Source organism: Falco biarmicus, chromosome 4 (genome assembly GCF_023638135.1).
Source record: "Falco biarmicus isolate bFalBia1 chromosome 4, bFalBia1.pri, whole genome shotgun sequence".
NCBI classification, from domain to species: Eukaryota; Metazoa; Chordata; class Aves; order Falconiformes; family Falconidae; genus Falco; species Falco biarmicus.
In genome coordinates this window covers 22,461,745-22,483,878 of record NC_079291.1, presented here as the reverse complement: position 1 = coordinate 22,483,878, position 22,134 = coordinate 22,461,745, and the positions used below count along the sequence as shown (strand labels likewise).

The window sequence follows — 22,134 nt, the reverse complement described above, 5'->3', positions numbered from 1 at the left end:
TTCCTGAATTTGAAAATAATCCAAATTTGCAAATAGATTATCTGGTATATCCTTAAGTATGAAAGAAGAAGAAAACAATTTGGAAACTAGTAATTAAGTATCTGGCAAATACTGTAGCTGAACTAAATCAATGATATCTACATCTAATAATATCTATATCTAGCTATGCAATAAAACAAGTTGGAGTATGTCTTCCTGACTCATAATGTTTGCTTTCAGTCTGATTTTAAGTTCTATTCTTTAAATGGATACAGAGATCACCACTACAAGTTGAATCCACGATATTTTGTCATGCTAGACAATTAGGAGTTTCCATTAGATAATTACCAGAAGTATGTCTCATACAGGAAAAACAGTCAATTGCTGATGTAACAGGATTAACCAATCCAGCACAGTGATCCGGCCCACTTACTTTTGACAGACATTATATGTGAGTGTACACATGAGAAGTACAGTATAAAGCTTCGCATTATAAATACCACAAAGAGGAACTTCAGCAGTTCTTAATGCACAATACAGCAGTCTCCTTCTGAGAGTCAGGACTAGAGAGGTAAAACTTTAAATCAGCTTTTTTTCTTTTAAAATTAAAACTTTTAATTCCTGTGCATGCTGTTGCATACTGTTAGGGCTATATTGAATGAATGCATATACAAAGCTTTGCAGCTCAGGTAATTTTACAGAAAGAGTCTGAACCACTATTTCTGTATTTATTAAAACACTATGCTTTTTCCTACATATATCTATATGTATGTATGTAAGTACAAATGAACTATATATAAGCGGTATCAGTGGACTTGCATTTAGAAAACAGTGGTTTTTAGAAAGTTATGCTTTAATGTTAAATCTGTCATCATCATGGCATGCAAGTAAAGTATGCTATACCTATATGTAATAGGGACTGTTTGTGATGTGTACCTGTTATATATGGCAAGCAACGTATACCCCACAGCAAGAACCTAAATATACCTACCTGTATTTTATATTGATTTATGCCTATCCCTTACTTTTCATTAGACACTGTTGGGATAGGTGTTATATTAGAACTATAAATAACTCCTTTAATTATGTCTTCTGTTAGTACATCTAATCATGAATGCATATTTTCGTCTGAAATTATTTTTTTCGTCCAATTAAACTTTTAGTTCTATTTCAAGCTGACTTTCAGACTTCACATAATTACAACAGACTTTGGGCTGTTCACAAGATCCAAGAAATTTAGATGTATTATAGCGAGGTTTGTGTTACAAAGATGTGTTTATAAGAATGGCTGCAGGGTTTATAATGCTGACAGACCCGTAAGTGTAACAGTATATAACAGTATAGCAACTGAGGTCAGTAAAACACAGATGAGGGTGTACTGTGGATGCCTTATAACAGTGAAAGACTTATAAAAGAGCTTAATTGAAAAGGACTTGCAATATATAACATTTGTAAAACTTTGGTTGATTATTCAATTACTTCTGTATGTTTCATTTACTCTAACTATAATTCCTTGCCTGTCTCTCAGCCTATGTGCCTGTAGTCATCTCATGGAAATTAGAGACCTTACAATGCTTGTATTTATAAATTACTCCTTTCCACTAAAATACAATGGTCAGCGGTAATATAGCAAAAGTGGAATAATTGCTGGGTAGGAGGTAAGCACACCTGAGAAGACAGAGATGTGTGAAAGAGAGAGTGAAAGGAAGGAAAAAAAAAGGGTAAATATTAAAAGAGCAGAAACTCTTCCAAGAAAATCTGTAGAAGTTAAAGTGTGGAGGGGAAGAACCTCAAAATTACAGTCTATCAGCTGCAGTTTTCTCATTTTCCATTACCATGTTCAAATGTGAGTGCGTCTGCTAGCTAAGGAACAGAATGGCGAGGCTACAGAATGTAAAGGCGACATGAAGCCATGGCAGTGACACAGGGAATGTCTTTTCACTGCAGAGCAAAACCTTCACTGGCATAAACTGACAAGGGTCTACCAACGCTGGTTGAAACTCCAGCTTCTACCAGTGTTGTAGATTGCTTTTCATTCCCAGTGTCTTATTCTGATATTATGATTGCTCTGTGTGGTTTAAATGAATGAAAGAAAAAGTGCCTTCTAAAAACAATGGGCCAAATGTAGAAGATCTTACTAAGTCTTCAATCAGGCAGAATTATTATTGGCACCGATGAGGGATTTGCCTGAGTCAGGAGTATGATTTGGCCAGATGACATGTAACACTTTTCACCTTCAAAGCATTTTTCAGACATTACTAAATTAACCCCAAACCTAAATATATCTGCCTGAGAACTTCTAGGCACAGACTAGCATAGAAGTAGTGATATTTCTGGTGGGAGAGCACAACCTTAGCATGTCACAAATATGTGCTGTACCAACTCCTGCTTAGCCTTTCAGTGCCTGACTGCATATTGCAGCTGGGGAGTGTATCATGTATTATATAGCCCTACAAACAACAGTGTTATTTTGCTCCTGTCAGATCTCTTGCCAGTGTTGATAACCTCCAGCATTTAGAACTGAGGATGAAAGATCTTTTTTCTTCTACTCAAGGCAGAATAATGTTCTGCCCAAAATATTCAGAGCCCCTGCCCTCATCCCCATCTCATTCACAAGCTATTTAGCATCTCCTGCTATCCTAACAATAGCAGGCAGGACCAAGAGCAAGGTGCTTGTTAATATAAGGTTTCTCTCTTTTCATTCATTCATATTTCCTCTGTTTAGTTAAGCCAGTGATACCGCTGAAGGAATAAAACAAACAAACAAAACAAAAAAAAAAAAAAAGAGGAAGAAAGAAAGGGGGAAAAAAAGGAGGGGTGGGGGTGGTGGGGGAGCTAGGAGGGTCAAATGGAGGGGAAAAAAAAAAAAGAAGAGTAAATTTACAGGCATGAAAAGAGATTTTAGAAAGGGGGGAGGGCAGAAACCACGAGTAGTGATATTTGAAGAGAGGTGTGTTAGGGGAGCAATGAGCATAAGGAAGCCAGCCTGCCTGTTCCTCCCCCTTCCTAATCATAGCCTTTACTCACAGACAAAACTCCCTCCCTCTCTCATTCACTCACTCACTTTAGGCCAATCCGTCCTCTCTCTCTCTCCCCCTCTCTCTGTGTCTCTCTCCTAGTCTGAGACAGAGTCAGAACTCTTCTCCCTGACAGCCACAAACATCTACAGCACTTATTGCATTCAGAGAGGGAACCTGCAAACAAAACTTCACAGAAAACTTTTGGTTCTTGTTCCAGAGAATTTGCTGAAGAGAAGGAAAAACAAACAAACAAACAAACAAAACAAACCAGCCCCCAAAAAAACTGTGCGTGAAGGGGGAGGAAAAGCAGGGCCTTTTAAAAAGGGAATCACAACAACTTTTGCTGCCAGGATGCTTTTGCTTTGGAAGAGAGGATTTTTGTTGGTGCTTTGCTGGATTATAGTGAGGAGTTCCCCAACCCCAGGATCCGAGGGGCACAGTTCAGTCACTGACTGTCCATCATGTGCCCTCGCCACGCTCTCAAAGGATGTGCCCAGCTCACAGCCTGAGATGGTGGAAGCAGTAAAGAAGCACATACTGAACATGTTGCACTTGAGGGACAGACCTAATATCACCCAGCCGGTGCCCAAGGCAGCACTTTTAAATGCCATCAAAAAACTCCACGTGGGAAAGGTGGGAGAGGATGGTTATGTGGAAATAGAGGATGATGTTGGAAGAAGAGCCGAAATGAATGAAGTTGTGGAGCAAACCTCAGAAATCATCACTTTTGCAGAATCAGGTGAGTGCTTGAAAAACAAACCTGTAAAATATCCTTTGTGCCAGAACTGCAATTAACTTCTTTTCTTCTCCTCAGCAATAATGTTTTCTGCAAGGTTGTAGGATGAGACCTGGGGGAAGGGAGAAGGAGGAATGGGATGGGGGGGTGGGGGGTAGGACTCTGAAGGAATTTGATTTTTCTGACTTAGTCTTGGCTACAGATTACACTTGCTAAGCACAGTCAGCCACACAGGGAGGAAGCTCTCTAACCAATCTTGAGCAGAAAGTCAGGCTGCAGCGGGGTCCTCCAAACTGTGCCTGTGAAGCCAGAGTACTTACAGTAAAGTACTGGACTGCAGAGCTGATGGTGAAAGAAAAAGGGCTGAAGCCTTTTGGGGAGTTTATCAAGACAGAAAGTGAGCTGCAAACTAGAGAAACAACCCTTTCATGTAAAAAATTATAGTGGAAGCTAGAAAATCAGATGAAGCAGCTTTAACTTCTAGAAGTGAGAGGGTTTTATGTGTTTGGCTTTGGGTTTTTTTTGGGGGGTTGTTTTTTTTGTTTGTTTGTTTGTTGGTTTTTTTTTTTTTTTTAATTTAACACAGCATCTTCGGCAATAAAGAGTTGCAGGGACTGTCAGATGACTTCAATAGAACCGGACAAGTTGCTGTAGCTGATCCAATTTGTAATGCAGACTTCTGCATACTGGAAAAAAGATTCTGTTCCTAAAACACTCCTGCCAAAAAATGTAACCTTGGTAGGGTGTGTTTTGAACTCTTTCACAGTTCTGTCTTCTCTAACTCTTATACAGTAAGAGCTCAGAATATAGATATTTACTAAGTAATAGCTTAATAATCACATCAGCTGCCTACAGGAAACAGCTCTAAAGTTTTATTTTACTGTCCTGTTTCTACATGAATAGGACCAGAACCCATTTTAATTCAATGTGTATGTATGTGCATATATATCGGTTAGTATATGAGAGTATGTTTATACATGCATCAATAGCAGTATCTTGCAATAACTCTATCATCTAACTAACAGCAACTTTTTATGATGCTGTCTAGCCAAAGTATTTTTCTTGTTGCCAAGATGGTTTTAAAAGAATGTCATTGTTTTGTTTGGTACAGCATATGGTAGGCAAAGTATGCAAAGGAACTCCAAGCATTTTTGTTTAAAAGTTTGCTGCAGCAGTATAAACAATTAAGACAACACTCAGAGTTTCCAGTCCTGAAAACCTGTTGACTCAGATGTTCTGTTTGCAGGGAAGCCATGCACAAGAAGTGTGCATGCTTTTAAGAGCAGACATTCCTGCTGGCTGTCTGATTTCCAACTGTACAAGGAGCCCTTGATTTTGGAGTCCTTGTTAATATACACATTATCAGTTCTTTCAGTATCAAAGTTCAGGCTTTTCGGTTTTTCCATCCCCTCCACTTCAGAAAGCATGCAGAAGGTGTCAATGCCAGTGGTCATTAGAAGCAGGGGCAGCTCAAAATTAGTTTAGAAATGAGTTTTTAAAAGCAAGGAAATCTCTAAGCTGTCTATGCGTCGGATTCCCCACCTGGTTTTCAGCAGCTCGCTCTAAGCACAGTGAAACACATATGGCATGAGCAGTGTTTTCTCTTCACTGTGTGAGTCCCAATCATTTGTAAACACATTATTGTCTCTCCTGAGCTCTGACACAAAGGAATTTGGAATTTGATATATGCCTACTCAGTACGACACCCTCCAACAGCGACTCCTGAAGCTATTGGCTCTCAGGGTCACGTGAGCAGCAAAATTCGTGCCATTACCCACACGCTGGCCAATAGTCCAGTCACCGATCCCCCTCCACAAACTACCCAGCATTAACACGTCACTTTGTTTGATTTGCATTGCATTGACCTACCACTGCTAGCCAAATTAGTTTAAGAAGACATATGCTATGGCGTTGCACAGCTGAAGGATGGGGGGCATCTGCTGTGTTCCCATGCCTTTTCTTCCCTGCTGCTCTTCTCCACCTTCACACTAAGCCCGTCCTGCAAGCCAAGGGAGGAGGGCTGCTCCAGCCTTTTCCTATACCCACTAGAGTTTGATTTTGGGAGAGGAAGGAGTACTTAGCAACCTAGATACTGAGCTCTAGGGTTTGGGCTTATAATGGAAATGATAACTCCACTCTGCGGAGTAACGTCAGACTGCTAAAACACATTTCTCATCTATAGCCATTCATATCTGGTGTCTTGCTAACGTCAGAAGATCTACCAGATGCCAATGCTGCAACAGCTTAAGGAAACTCTACCTGGGATCTCTTCCACTCATGCAACAGCAGTATTGCATGGCAGATATTAAGGCATTCTTATTTTTCCTTACTGAGGAAAGTGAGGCAGAAAGAAGGCCAGTGACATGCCATATAAGAAGTGTGTGTTATAAACATAGGAATAGAATCTAACCACATGGTCAGTCCCCACTTTTCACTCTGTGAGAACTGGGAAGAGTACGGATAAGTTCAGAGCAGCGAGCAGGAGAGTAAACATGCTCCTCTCACAGTCAGGTTAATGTTCTTCCTGCTTTTAACATGAAACTCGCTGTGTCGCGAAAGAGGGCAATGGGAAATCAATGAAAATGAATGGAAACATCTCACGTTGTATCAAATAAAGGTCTATGGAAAGAGAAATAAGACTTTAGGCTTTTTGTTCCTTTGGGCATGACTTGACACAAACCAGCCATTCCCCCGACCTTCCAGAAGCCACATTTACTACTTGCCTTCATAAAAAAGTAGTATTTCCATCTTTCATCAGCTGTATCGTCAGACATACAATGAAATGGTGTGAATGAACAAACAGTGCCCTGTGCACATGGCTCTGGCTTGAGACTGCTATTTTCTAAAATAGACCAAAAATCAAATGAGCACAGGCTTTGGACAATTAGAGGGGAAACTAAATGCAGTGAACTTGTCTGAAGCACAGGTGTAGTTATGTCCAGGAAATCAGCAAAATACTTGGCAGGTACTTTTCACAGCTAACAAATCCAGGCAGATCTTTGCAGAACTAATGACCGTGAGTATTGGGCAAAAGTTTACAAATGCACCCTACTGTCCTTTGGCACTCTTACAAGTAAAACATGAAAATGATTTTCTACTTGCATATCAAAATAAGATTACTAACCTCGATTAGTTCTTCTATGAGGGTAGCTGTGCCAGAGTTGTGGGTTGCTTCAAGGTCTTAAAAATAGTCTTTTGAGGAGAGGGGTCATATAATTTTGTGACAAGCAAACCCAACAAGTTCTATAACTGAAATACCTAATGCCCATAAAATATGCTTGGCTACTAACTCTTTCATTATTTTAAGTAGATAGCTTATTAGGCAGAGCTGGGATTTTGCCAAGTTAATTTGATCCTGGCAACTAAACTACCAATGAAATGGGTTGATAACATCAGCCCCCGAGAAGGTGATAGGAATTACTGGGTGGAAATACTGAAATCCAAAGGCTTATCTTTATGAAAACTATAAGGAAAAAATGAGAAGTCTGACAGCTGTTTCGACTGCTTCTACCTTCTTGTATCACTTCATACTGACTTCAGGGTGAACCGACTTGATCATGTGAGACCTACTTTCATGTGCAGATACATGCGTGTACACACTCATGCCTTTTCTTAGGATGACACCTACTCCTATATAGCCAGGCTGGTAGTTCAGGAGGAAAAAATGGATGGGTTGCTTGTGTCTCTTTAAATCATTTAGTCAATTTTCTTTTGAAAGCGAATGTATTTAATGGCACAGGTATCCGTGCTGAATAAAGAACGGCCACGAGAGGGCACACTCCAAAGACTTTTTGCTCCACGCAAGGCAACCTTCCTGCAAGCTCTTATGCTACCTAATTAGATCCTGAATCCCAGAGATCTTTATGCTTATCTGTAGCTTCTCTGAGTGGAGCTCATTTCTTACTTTTAGCTTATTTAAAAGGCAGAGATTCACTGGAGTGGAAGACTGCAAGTAAAATAGTGCAGGAAGGAAACAGGCAAAGGGAAAAAGATGGACTAGACACTAGAAGTTCTGGGAATCTAGAGAGATCAGAAATTATCATTATTATTTTTTACAAGATACTGAGAAATGTGACCGTGAATCATCATCTGAGCTGATTTTCTCACATTTTTTTAATGCAATCTCCTTGGGTTTTAGAAAACAAGCCTATTTCCCCTGATTTTTTGGAGGTTTTGGGGTTTTTTTTGTTTGGTTGTTTTTTGGGGTTTTTTTGTTTGTTTGTTGTTGTGCTTTGGCATACTGTATCAAAGATTTCAAGTTTACCAAATGAAAGGAAGTTACTTCCAGAAGAAGAAAGCCATTCTGTATTTATCTGTTTCATTGTAACAAAATGTGAGAGTTCAGGGAGGTTGGTTAGTTTGAGAACAACTTAAGAAAGCACAGACAAATCTGAGAACATGGGAACCAGTTTAGAAAAAGATACCTGAGAGAGAGACAGAAAGTACTATGTGTGCCAATCTTTGTGTGCAGTCATGCACACAGTTTTGCATGCAAATGTAGTTGCGAATAGCTGAATATGCATTTTCCTGTATATAGTGCACATATGTCCATATGTACAGGTATGCCAAGGCAGACATGCTTATACACCCATGTAGCTATACCTACATCACTGCAATATGAATAGATTCCTGCAGATAAGTACATGCATCCATGTGCTCTGCTGTGTGCATGATGTCTCTATATTGCATATGTGTAAATGATGCATGGTGAGGAGTTCTTATAGCTAGATATGTCTATATGGGTATGAAAAGGCAATGTCATTTAATGCAATGGAGCTTTGCAAGATTGATTTAAGATTGACCATTACTCTACTGGAAGCAACTGAAATTTCTGTTATTCATTTCAATGGGCTTGGGATTTCAACCTTAGCGCACAGAAAATAATTATTTTCATGAAAACAGACTGGCAGCTTCTGATCCACTTAATGTTATGATTTAAAACAAATTATTAAAAGTATGTAAAAAACCACAAAATTCTCCCTTTTATTAGAGAGAGTATGGTAATGTTTTTACCTTGAAATATATTATTGGTGCAAGTGACCCTAAACTTTGCTTGAGCTATTTTAGAGGTAAATGCAAAAATCAAGTAACAAAAAACTTCAACCAAACAAACACCTTTTTTGTCTCTAAATATTTAAAGCCATGTGGGGGAAGGGCTTTCAATTTGGAACAAACTAGGCTGTGGATGTAAAGTACTTCCCTCCTAACAAAATAGCAGAAGAGAGTCAACGTTCACTAGAACTGAATTATTTCACATTCTGAATGACCTTGTCAATGCTCCTTTGGGTTAACTTTTCAAGAGAAGGTATTTAAATAAGGTTGATGCTGCTTTTCCCCCTCATGAACACTTGGGGAATAGTTCTTTTTCCTGTTTTTCTTTTTTGGTTTATTTTTTCTTACAAAAAAAAAATCTCCTTTTGCTGGCAGCAAAGGGTATGTGAACATAAAGATAAGGTGTTTGTTATTTGTGTCATAGTTGCTTATCCCTTTGTAAGAGGCAAATGTCAGGCAGTCAGGGAGCAGGAACAAAAGTATGTAACCTGGATGACCAGTCACACATGAGGGGTGATGAATAGTTAGAATAAATCGTTTGCCAGTAATCCATAGGCTGAAACGCATTCACAGAAACAGCCACTGTCTAATCGTGGTAATAACACATTTGTAATAATCAGTCTGCCTAGGGGATAATTGCCAGACGATAACAGTGCTAAATTCACTGAATAAATTCTACACTGTGAACAATTCATCTAACTCTAGTGGTCACTCATTAGTAAACATTTTGAGCAATTATCTCTCAATAACCATGCTCTTCTCTTCACTCTCTTTAGAGGAACCTTTCTAGTAACCTATTTTTTTCTGTCTCCTGGGGAACGGAAATGAGAAGTGAAGAAAAGGATGCTTTTGAATGTAATTACAGATTGGCACGCGGTACAAATTCCCCCAAATCTAAACATAGGCAGTAGTAAAGTTAGCAACTAAAAAAGGGAAAAAAAAGGTTGCTTTGTATGGAAAAACAGTTCACTTACAGTATAATGCAAAAACAGTTCAAAATTAAGCACCAGCGGAGCATGGAAATTTAAAGTAACAGCACCTTCTTACACAGTGAGCATTTTTCAAAGGAAAATTTAAATACTGTGTATTAAGAGGAATTAAGAATAAATCATATTGTAATGTCAGGAAGGATAATCACTTTCATTACAAAAAAAAATAATCATTTAACAGCATATAGTAAAAAAAAAAAAAGTAATGTTAAGTATAGTAGCATTTTACTCAAAAAAAGATCCTCGTAAATCATATAGTTTAGACCCTACCTAGTGTATGTATATAGCTTGAAGTAACAGGGCTCGGTCTTGAATCCCACTGCAAATTGCAAATAAATCAGTTTCAATTGCATAAAGCCAGCGACACCGACGGAAGGACCCTTAGCCTCAGAGGCAGAGCGCTGGAGCCGCAGGCTCCTGCTGTGAGCCCAGTGCGAGCTGCCCCACCAGCCTCCCCGCGCCTGGGCCCACGGGGCTCTGCCAGTCCCTCACACTCTCCTGTGACTCGACCATGCCCATCGCCCAGTGCCGCTTGGGAGTGGGTCCCGAGGGCAGAGTCCCATGTGTGAGCCCTGAACAGCCCTTCCAGAGGTGGGGAGGAGGGTACCTGTGCAGGCACACCTCTGCTCCCATGTTCAGGGCTCTGGCCTAAAAAGGTGCGCGAGCACCACTGAAGAGAAAAACAGATACGAGCAAACTCTCATGCTATATATACTGATGCTACACTTTCTTTCCATTCAGTAACTCCTTCCATTAAAGCTTTTACCATATATGCACTACTTCTTAGGGCTTGTATTTTTAACCATTTCTCACAGCATTTGTCGGTGTCACTTGTGCTGCTAGACTGCTCCCTAGGCGTAACAGCCCTCTTCCTGGAAGGGACTTTGCTCAGCAGTAAAGCAGAGAGGTGGCCTCTCCAAGGCTTTGGGAAGGGGAGATGAGGAAAAGCAATCAAAGGGGGCCCAAAGTAATCCCTCATCTCCTTTTTCAGCTGCTTTCCGCTATGATAACTATCCAGGCTGTTGACATCGCCGTTTATACGAGCATGGAAGTGATGAAGGCATTACCACTGTTGGGCTGTGGGTCTTTCCACAGGAATCAGGCAGGAGGAGCAGGATGATTAGAAATGGAAAAAGACCCTTGCAAATCAGCTGTGTAGATGAAAAGGCAGGACAAGAGGATAAACAAAGTGTAATTATGGAAGTGATACCATCCCCAACTTTCAGGAAGGTCTCCTTTTCACTTTCAGTTAGATTAACAGTATATATTGCCAAAGCTTTGAACCTGGTCATTAACTCAGACCAAAAAGGAAAGACTGTTAAATCCCTAAGCAATATTTGTAGAAAATGAAATACAGCATTTTTTTTTGTCTCAGAGCATTTAAAGTATTTATTTTATTGTAGCACCGAACCTATTGGAAATAAAGGTCCTGTTATAAAATGCATGTGTAATCATTACAAGCCGGATCCAGAGATCTCAATTCAGTTTTATCACAGGCCAGACTCTGATTTCAAAATGAGCTTCTCTGAGCATAGTGACCTCGTAAAGACTGCAGGATTCATACAATTTGTGCTGTGTGATCGCAACAAACTAGTTGTGAATGTGGAGAGAATTCAGAAAAGCTTCGTTTTTTCCTAATGTGAAAGCATGCTTTTTATCCCTAACTTTTCACCATTCCCAGTCTCCTTCTAAAAAGATCTGTGAAAGGGAAAGGTTTTTTTTTATTGCTATAAAACCTTTTATTAGCTATGCAGGTTTGAGGACTCAGGATTTTGTTTCTTCCAGAAATATTAGGCTCATATAAGCTTCCTGCATCTTTTTTCTTTAAAATCTGAATCAAGCATTCGTATGTGAAAACGTAACTAACCACATCCAGAGAGGCTGTTATTGTAGCTAACAACCTACAGGGAGGCTGTTATCCTTGTATAAGGACACGTCTTACACTACCTTGTTCAAGCTCACTTCTTCCCTCAAGTGAAGAAAAAGCAAGTACTTGGGTACTTTCACCGTACTATTCTAGTATTTTTCGTAATGAGGAAGAATTCAACTTTCACACACAGAGAAGTATATGAAAAACTAATTAAGAGAATTATTGAGGTCCTGTTTCTTTCATGTTATATCTGCCAAAAAGACTGGTTGTATTGCTACGCTTCTGACCAGTGCATAAGGTAATATGAATATTTACTGTTGGAGATAAGTCGCTTCATAACTATTTTCACCTCCCACTAGCATGGAAATAACAGAATGTGAAATATCATGCATTAGCACTTAACAGTATTAGGTCATTCTGTAACACACGACTGCCTGACTTTTCTGATCGGACGGGCCATACAGCTTCTTCTCTTGTTGAGCCAGGTCTGAACACCCCCGGCTCCTGTCTTCAGAGCATATGACTGGCCCAGTTTTCCATGTTTATGTCCAGCACAGCTGATCGGCTTATGCATGGGAACCCCCCTAGTGCCAGAACTGCTGTCTGTGCCCAGCTTGGTACCTCAGGAACACAGAATAAGTTTTGCACTTCCCAGCAGTATCTGCCTATTCCCTGCACCAGTCTGTGAGCTCTGGGGAAAGAAACCAGCTGGGAAGAGGCTGCTGGTGCCAGAACACTTTCTGCAGCTTGGTCTAGACCACCATTTTCCCCTCAAGGCTTCCTTCACTAGGGACAGCAAGCAGAAAGGGTTTGAATGGAGAGTCTTGGAGGCAACAACCCAACCCACTTCTGTCAAGTCACCTGCCTTCAGGTTCCCCTGAAGCTCAGGTCTCCCTCAGAAAGGGTTTATTGTGACTGTGCCAAGGAAGGGGATAAGATAACGTTAGAAGCTTGCTTTAGAAGAGTCAGGGGAAATGAAGCCACAGGCTGGCTGGCTGGTCCTTGCAGGCCTTAGAAGTCTTCATTCTCATAAAACACACTCTTTATAGCATCCCTACATACAAAGCAACCAGACTCTTTGACCACACTTCCTGGGAATGAGGAATGTCATTGCACATCTACATCCTCATGGTCTGAAACCTGGGCAGGAGTGGGATTAATGCCTATTTCCTGCCCTTTGCTCCAACAGAGCTGGGAAGTTTGCTGTAGTTTCATTTCCAGAATGGAAAAAAATTGGTGTTAGCTGGTAAGAGCTGACTAATGAACTTTCCATCAGTATTGAATGAATGTTATTTTAAAAATAATAAAACCCGGGTAACTCTACCATGCCTTGCAGTACTGGTTGGCTTGCTCTGACTTTTCTATAAGGCACTGTCCCACTGGTTCGTGTAGCTCCCTGAGAAATCAATGTAACTCACTTTGGAGACTGGCATCAGCAAAGCCTGTAGAAGCAGTTAACACAAACCATGTGTTTCCCTATCTCAGCTACAGTTAAAAGTCTACAGTTTCACGCTCTCACTTACAGGGAAAACAAAACCAAAATGCTGTGCCCTTTGGCCACTGCAATTCAGAAACGTCTGTCTCTTTGACCTGGGAATGCCACCAGGGAAAGCTGAGTGTGTCAGTGCCAGGACTTCACAGAGAGGGAAAGCAACAGGTAGCTCAAAGGGCAGCACAGCCTGCCTACAGACTTTAGAAACCAGGAACTCTTGAATTTGGAAGTGAATATGGGATAGATGTCTCTTGTGATTTTGCCCCACTTCTGCCTCACCTGAGAACGGGGGAGCAAGGAGATGGACAGGGAGCCCCTACTAGCGAGTTCAGTGATCATGGGAAGCAAGGAGGAGAGCCTTGCTGCTCTGAGAGCAATTTTTCCTGTACGTGTCCAACCACTTCACTTTTGGTCACCACTTGCCCTTTCTAGAGTGCAAAGTTCTAGTTCTGTGACGAGTAGAACCACTGCATAGAGAATTGGGTCAACAATTGTGGGCAGCTCAAGAATAATATCAATGACAAATTGGTAATTGTGAATACCATTTCTTTCTCACTAAGGCCAGATATCTGTGCATTTCAAATCTGTGACCCCAGTCCATCCTGGCCTCCACACTGAGAAAGAACAAAAGATGCCAACACAGCTTTTCCTTTTGTCAAGAAAATAGAAAAGTACCTCTCAAAAAAATAATGCCACCCACCCACCTACCTCACCCCACCCCCACCCCCCAGCTAATTCATTCTCTCTTAACTTTTTCATGCTCTAGTGATCAAATCATTAACGAGCCCTCATTATTCATTCCAACTTCTGCCAGGGATATGAGCTCTGTATCAGAGAAACACCTCCTCACCATCATAATCATCATCATGACATCTCAGCAAGTTGATACAATTATGCCAGAGAACCATCCCCATAATTATACAGTTCTTTAGCTCATTTCTCAGTGTACTCACCATTACTATAATCACAGTGAGTACAGCGTGTTAAATTAAGAACAGGATCTACAGCTAACATCTCACAGGATGAAGAGTTTGCCTGCTGCAATTCTGAAATTCTTTACAAAGTAACTCTGCAAACCTCCAAAGCCAATGCTCATGTTTTAGTATTTCTTTGTTTTTGAAACAATTGAAATCTACAACTCTCTTTAAGATGCATGTGAAGAATGGCATTTTACAGAGGGAGAAAGGGCAGACCTTATCCCCACATAATGTCCAAAGTACTACCAAAGAATTGGCAGGGCTGGAACTCAGTCCCTAACTTTAGCTATTAGGCACAGATTTCTATGTATATGGTACGTACAGTCACAGACTGCTGTCGAAAAAGCCTTTTTGCCTTTCAGCTAGCAATGATCACAAAGATAGCTTGGGCAAATGAACTCTTAACAGCTACTGATGCTTATTTGCCATGAGATGCTTTACATAAATGACTGTATCATTACTATAGAACAAAATGTTAAAATGTGATACTGGAAAATAACAGGCAAATAAATACCTTTCTAAGGAGATAATTTTCACAACAGACAAGCTGAGGAGGGGATCAGGTGAATGAAGGTTAGAAGACAAGAATCACAAAAAATCAAAAAGTCAAGTAGGAAACCTAGGGAACTTCATGCCTGTGGAGACAGTAACAGAATTCTCTTTAACAGAATGCAAGCAGACATACTAACAAGTTCTTCCTGTCTATTTCCATTTACCAAATCAGGCACAGCCAAGAAAATGTTGCACTTTGAGATTTCCAAGGAAGGCAGTGAATTATCGGTGGTGGAACATGCTGAAGTGTGGCTTTTCCTGAAGGTCTCCAAGGCCAACCGGAGCAGGACAAAAGTCACCATCCGCCTGTTTCAACAGCAGCGGCAGCCAAAAGGCAACTCTGAAGGAGCAGAAGATATGGAGGATGGGGGCCTGAAAGGTGAAAAGAGTGAGACTTTGATTTCAGAAAAGGCAGTGGACACCCGTAAGAGCACTTGGCACATCTTTCCTGTCTCCAGCAGTGTCCAGAGACTTCTGGACCAAGGGAAGAGCTCTTTGGATGTGCGGATTGCCTGTGACCTGTGCCAAGAGACGGGTGCCAGCCTGGTGCTACTGGGAAAGAAGAAGAAAAAGGAAGATGATGGGGAAGGGAAGGAAAAGGATGCTGGAGAATTCACAGGAGAAGAGGAGAAAGAGCAATCACATCGGCCCTTCCTGATGATGCTTGCCCGACACTCAGAGGACCGTCAGCACAGGCGGCGGAGACGAGGCCTGGAGTGTGATGGCAAAGTCAACATTTGCTGCAAGAAGCAGTTCTTTGTCAGCTTCAAGGACATAGGATGGAGTGACTGGATCATTGCACCTACAGGTTATCATGCCAACTACTGCGAAGGAGAGTGCCCCAGCCATATAGCAGGCACATCTGGTTCATCGTTATCTTTCCACTCCACTGTCATCAACCATTACCGCATGCGGGGCCATAGCCCCTTTGCCAACCTCAAGTCATGTTGCGTGCCCACCAAGCTGCGGCCCATGTCCATGCTCTACTATGACGATGGCCAGAACATCATTAAGAAAGACATACAGAACATGATTGTGGAGGAGTGTGGCTGTTCATAGACGCATGTGTGCGCAAGACCCTTCTCATTAAGTTGAGAAGAAAATTTATCAAAAGCCCAAGAGGAAAGACCAGACACGGTATAACCTTTTTTGATGAAACAAACATCAGAAATAAAAGCTAAAATAGAAGATAGAGAAAAAAGAGAGGGGAAGAAGAGGGGAAAAAGAAAAAGACGACTTATGGAGGATCAGAAAAGACTTCGGCTATAAAAAGGAAGAAAGTTTCATGAACCTGGGCTTGAATGAGATACGTCTGAATGGCGGTATGGGTTGGGGATTTCCCCTTCCTTTCAGTATGCTCCTTATGTTATTACATAGTATACTAAACATTAGTTATTACTAGGGGAGTTACGTTCCATCCCTTAGTTACCTATCAGTTCAAACCATGGTAGCAGCTCATCTAACCTGCAGCAATTTGGACTACGTCCAAAATATCATTGAAATTCCTTGAAAAGCCATGTGTATGAACATTACATTCATTGGCACTTCCCCCCAAATTTCTGAGGGACTGAGTAGGTGTGTAGTGTTTGTGTGTATATATATATGGCTATGTATTTATATACATATCTCTATACATATAGACACTATACACATACATATACTTAACATTGGTAAAGGGACAATATTGTGCAGGTGTATACACCTTCATCTTCTGCACTACATCTACAAAAAAAAAAAAAAGAAAAAGAAAAAGAAAAAAGGAAAATGAAGAAAAAAGAATAAAAAAAAGAATGAATGAAAGAATAAAAGTTACATTTTGTAAAGGTGCTTACAATGTTAGAACTATGCAAACTAGTTGGTTTGAACCTGTTTACCTGCGAGAGAAAGAAAAAAAAAAAAAAAACAAACCAGAAAGACTTTTTTTAAAATGGAAATAACTTGTTTTAAAAAAATTCTTCAGTGAGAGATACTTGAAAGGAACATGTTTGTCCAGTTACTGGAGCCAAACATTTCTATATTTTGTAAAAAAAAATTTTTAATCGTTTACTATTTGCACTACAATGGTGTCTGACCTGTCTAATCCTTATTTAACAAATATTTGCAAGGGAGGGTGGTTGGGTGTGGGAGGGGTTGAGAGCTGCACTTATTGTGAGCTATACAAGAACTGCTACAGCACACAAAATAGCTATTTTTATTATTATAATAATTATTATTATTTTGTACCTTAAAATGAATAGACACATACACCAAAGACATTTGTGCGAGCTTCTAAACAGTCCGTTTGTGGTTGGTACCATTCAAATGTAATAAGTTAGGGTTTGAATTAAGGGTCAGTGAGTTGATTACATTCAGGCTGTTAACCAGTTAAATTCAAATAATGCCCTCGTCAGAAAATTGCCATTTGAAGTAAGCCCAGAAAAGCCCTGGGATTTGGATCCAAGGTCTAGGATCTGAGGTCCACCTAAGCATAATTGTACTTTTTTGCATGTACAACACTAAGACTTGTCCCTGGTGCACAGGAACTGTGCATTGTTGGGAAACATCATGCAAAGGATATACATATATATATGTATATATTTCTGTATGTATATATGTATGTATACACAAAGTATAAGCACTTCTGGCTTCACTTTAATGTTCTTAAATCAATGAATGTTTGTGTGCAAAGCACAATATGTTAAAAGATTGTTTGTTTGTTACTACCAAGTGGGAGGTTACATGTTTAAAATAGTTTTTCTGTGAGAGAAACCTAAAGTGCTGGTGTACACTTAGAAAGTCTTGATGTAAAATTGCAAGCAGCTTTGGGCCCTGCCCACCATCACCCCTGCAAATATCCAGAAAATGGCAGTTGTGATAGGATTTCTGTTTGAAATGCAAGTCTTCAGCGAAAGACTGGCTGTCTCAACCACCACCCTCTAGCATGGCACCTCTTGATGGGTTTGCGCTTTACCTGTAAGACCTAATTTTCAGTGTCAACACCTAACCTGAAGGGTCCAACCCGTAGGGCATAGGTAGATAGTTTTTAAAAAAAATTCTATTGCTGTCATATTTCAAAGAATGTTTCAGTTAGAACATTTGTCTTTGAGTAGAGGGAGATGATAAGAGGCAATGGGAGAAACCTTTAGGCCCTGTTTACACTGAGTTTGATAACCCTGAGCCTGAAGCTTCAGACTCTCAAAGGTTTGCAGGACCAGGCCCCTGTTAGCTGCCTTCTGATGGGACAAGCTTCAAAACACCTCTCACAGAAAGAAACGCTAACGCGGCTCCCCACCTTGTTGAGAGCACCGTCTATATATATATAAATATATGTAAAAAAATAAATAAAAAAAGAAAGATAGCACAATTTAACCCTGTCACATTCGCTAGGGATAGCGTGTTAGCACCTTCTTGGCAAGAACCATGTTTAAACAGTGTAATCAGGGCCTTAAATTTTTGTCAGCCAAAACTGTTTGTGTGTGCATGTGTGCGTGGCTGTTCTCTGTGTGTGCATATGTATGTATGTGCACATGGGCACATGTCCGTATTTGTACGTATCAATAGATTAAAAAAAAAAAAGAAAAAAAAAGAAAAAAAGAAAGAAAAGGAAAAAAAGCCCTTTCCTCTGTTGAATAGATATCAACATACATGCTTATAGCTAAGTTTTCTATCTAATTTATTCCACATTATTTAGATTGCATAGTACAGCTAATGGGTTATACATTTATGTACTTTTTATACAATGCATTTTTTACAGACTTGTTTGCAATTTGCAAAAAAAAAACTATTAAAAATTATAACTATTGGGTAAACACTAAATTTGTCACTAAAGTATTCTGTAAAATATCAAGGCTTTCTGATTTAAATTATTTGCAGATGTTTGTCGAGTTTTTTGTGTTTTATTCCTGGGGAAAGGGAGGGATACCAAATGCTAGTAGAAAAACTAAAAAAAAAAAAAAAGATGCACAAATAATTTATCTTTCTAACTTAAACAAACCAACTTCCTAGCCCTGCTTCGTTTGAAGCAGCTGGCAAAATTACTGTTGATTTTTCTAGAAGTAGAGCCAGGCTCTGGAACAGCAGGAGCAGGGACACAGTCTGTGACAGTTGCTGAAGGGAATACCTTTTACTTCACTGGGCTTTAGACCTGTCCTTAAAATTGGATGCATATTGTCCCAGAACACTTACTCATGTTAACAGGCTCTTTGATGTCTACTGGTCTCCTTACAAGAGTAGTAAAACTACTTACACAAGTAAAAGTAAGCCAGGGTGAATCACAGGTTCCTTTTGCTGTAGGCAGTGTGAAGGGAGAGAAAGGATTTTGAATGAATGGCCCCATATCCAACATTGTTCAATTCAATTATTTAAACCAGGCTGCTTGCATCATGGTTGATCTCTGAACAGAGTGGCAAGGGAAGCAGGTGAGATGGCTCATGTTGCTAAAAACTGTTCTCAAGTGTGATTAGTTAGAGAGCATTGGGAGGACCTGAGATCCCAGCACCTTCCTCTAAATGACAATGACAAAACTCCCATTAGCTGCAAACAGAGTATGTTCAAACTCACGGTTTCCCTGGCCAAAGCAGAAATTGCCTTTAAAAAGAAGTCTGATAGCAAGCATGATACCAGCTTTTATGTTGTGAATGGGGACTGACCCTGAGACAACTTAAAAGTGAGGAAAGAAAACACAATTTTAGATGTGGTGAGCATGTTTCATTTTAGATACACCAAACCCAAGAAGGTTTTCAAATCAAGAAGCAACTGTTCTTAAGCCCTGTTTTTTAGCTTTCATTTGTGTGTATACTAGTCACAAATTTTAAAGGTTTCTCCCTCCGATCTCTAGATTCAGTCATGGGGTTTCGATTTGTGGTCAGTTATTTAAAGTAGGGGGAAATGAAAAAGTATATGATAAAATAAAACAAGAAATCGGGAAGTTAATCAAAACTGACTGATTTCAGCAAAACATCCCATCCCTGATAATTTGATTTAATTAAAACTATATGCACTTAAAATAGCATTAGAAATTGTTACCATATTTAAACAGTTGTTTAAGGGCATGCAGTCTCAAAAATTACTTCTTTCAGGTATGAATACACAAAAAAAAAAAAAAAAAAAGCAGCTTTCAACTACTAACACATTCCTTTCCATATAACCTACTTCCTGGTTATATTGAAAATGTATTTTCGGTATATATTTAATCACAGAGATGTATTTATTTAGTACTTCCACAATCTTCTTACTTCACAGTTGCCCACAATTCGTTGTCTTTTCCTCTCTCTAAATCAGATGCTCACTAGATACAAGGCCTAAGAAACTGGCAGAAGTGTATGCTAAGATGTGTCTTTGGGAGGGCTGAATGTATTTGTGTTCTTAGGGTTTAGCAAAAGGAAATGCTTACAGATGCTTGAAATTATTTTGCACTCATGTATCACAGCAGAATACCAATCTAGGGCCCAATACCTTGGAATTGAATAAAATGGGAGTTTTGTCATTGACTTTAATAGAAACAGTCTCTTACCAAATCACTGCAAAGTAGGGCTCCGTTATATATACCTCCTTTTTCTGTATTTAGTTGAGATTTAAGCCATCAAGTTCATTTACTGTGACACCACAGGGCCACAAAGAGGCTAGCAGCAATATCTCTGAAGAAGAGAAGTTCAGGCATCTGTAAAGTCTATGTGCAAAATGAAAAATTTATGGACTATAGTTACTCTTGTGGAATAGTGCCTTACTCTGTAAGCAATGCTGTTAATTTCAGAGGGTCTCCTTTCCTAGAAAGTTACAAGTCAGCATCAGTAAAGTGAGCAAAATCTGTTTCTGGAGTGTAGGTAGAAGAGATGAGCTGGAAATGATTGAGTTCTTTAAGTTAAACCTCATGTCAATAGTGTGCATCAGTATAAGAATCAGATGCTAGTTACTTTCCTCACACTGAAAAAAGCTTTACTCCCCATCTGCTCTCACTGCATTACGTGTGGAGTAAAAAGGTTTTCAGTATGAGTAAATAAAATCATAATTTGACCTTTCGTGAACAACTATAAGTAACATTTTCATGGGCAGAAACAAACAGCACTTCTGGGTTATATAGCTATTTATTTTTTGAGATATAGTGAATCTGTGTTAATTCTCAATGGGTTTCTTTGTATTTAAATACTTTCAAAAACAATACATCGACGATGGGTTGAAGATATATATATGTATGTATATATACATATTATATATATCTACAGTATATATACACAACTATATATATGTATATACATATATATAAATTATGAAAGCCAAGATATTATGAAGCCTATTTTGTTTTTATCATTTTGTGTTTTGTTGTTGATATTATTATTATTATTGTTGTTATTATTATTATTTTGCATACTACATGCAGTGCTTTAACCAATGTCTGTTCGGCTAATGTAATTAAAGTTGTTAATTTATATGAGTACATTTCAACTATGTCAATGGTTTCTTAATATTTATTGTGTAGAAGGACTGGTATTTTTTTTATTTACAGTATGTTTAAAGAGGTAACAGTTTGATATGTTCTCATTTGTTTATATTAGAAGTTATTTATTTTCACGGCATTCCGTCTGGTATTTTGATATTTGGAAGGCATGCTACCTATACTTTGTACAGTTAGTGGGCAGTATTCAGCAGCTCCCGGTAGATTTTTAGGCCCTATGTTAAATAAAAGACCTGTTTGGGGTTTTTATTTTAGATCTTTCCTATTGGTTTGCCAGGACCACTCAGTGCACTTACTGCCAGACACTCTGCCTGTGTGACCAATTTATTCCTACTGTATTTACCCAGGACAGAGGACCAAAACCACCTCTGGTGTAAGTCCAGTGACTTCAGTGAAGTTATACCAGAGATGTATTTGGCTCACAGAGAAAATGCTTGTGCAAATCAATGCAAAGAAACAGCAGAAAGAAAGAAATAAACAGCAGAAAGAAAGAAACAAACAGCAGAAAGAAAGAAAAAGTAAAAGTCTTTGCATTTGGAGGGAGATTTCAACGTGTTAAAAATGTTTGGGTCAGCTACTATTTTATTTTACTTTGTTCTTTTTGTTATTTTGCTCTTTCTTATACAACAGCAGCAAAACCACAAGTGAAATAAATAAAGGGAGTTTCACCAAGCATTGTGTAATTGTCTTTTAATATGCATTCCTGGTTGGGAAATTCACAGAGGCTGGGGAAATAACAGAAAAAAAATAGAGGTGAAAAATATCAGTGCCTCTTTGCACTGAACAGTGTGATGTCTTCTCTTTGGTGTGACTGTGCTAAATGAACATTGGAATTCATGGCCCTACGTGTAATGGAATTTTAGGTTGCTCACTTCTCCTTGTGACAACACACTGAGCAGAAAACCTAAAAGCAACAGCAACTTTTCTTTGCCTGCAGGTTGTAAGGTCTTCAACTACCATCACCACAATTCCCCTGGATAATCCAGAATTCGATGCTTACACAGATAAAAGGAGAATTTGTATTACCAAGACAAAAC

At 39.4% G+C, this 22,134-nt stretch overlaps 1 protein-coding gene across 2 annotated transcripts; it reads left to right on the top strand.

Annotated features, from left to right (window-relative positions):
- Window positions 1-477: 477 nt before the first annotated feature.
- Window positions 478-21,769, top strand: INHBA (inhibin subunit beta A). 2 transcript variants are annotated; one of them, XM_056337780.1, is made up of 3 exons: window positions 478-550; window positions 3,217-3,738; window positions 14,840-21,769. In XM_056337780.1, exons 2-3 carry the CDS (start codon window positions 3,351-3,353, stop codon window positions 15,724-15,726), a joined length of 1,275 nt encoding a protein of 424 aa, XP_056193755.1. In that variant the 5' UTR covers window positions 478-550; window positions 3,217-3,350; the 3' UTR covers window positions 15,727-21,769. The 2 variants fall into 2 exon arrangements, with proteins under 2 accessions (XP_056193755.1, XP_056193753.1); XM_056337778.1 differs by lacking the exon at window positions 478-550 and having other exon boundaries at window positions 2,889-3,738.
- Window positions 21,770-22,134: the final 365 nt, after the last annotated feature.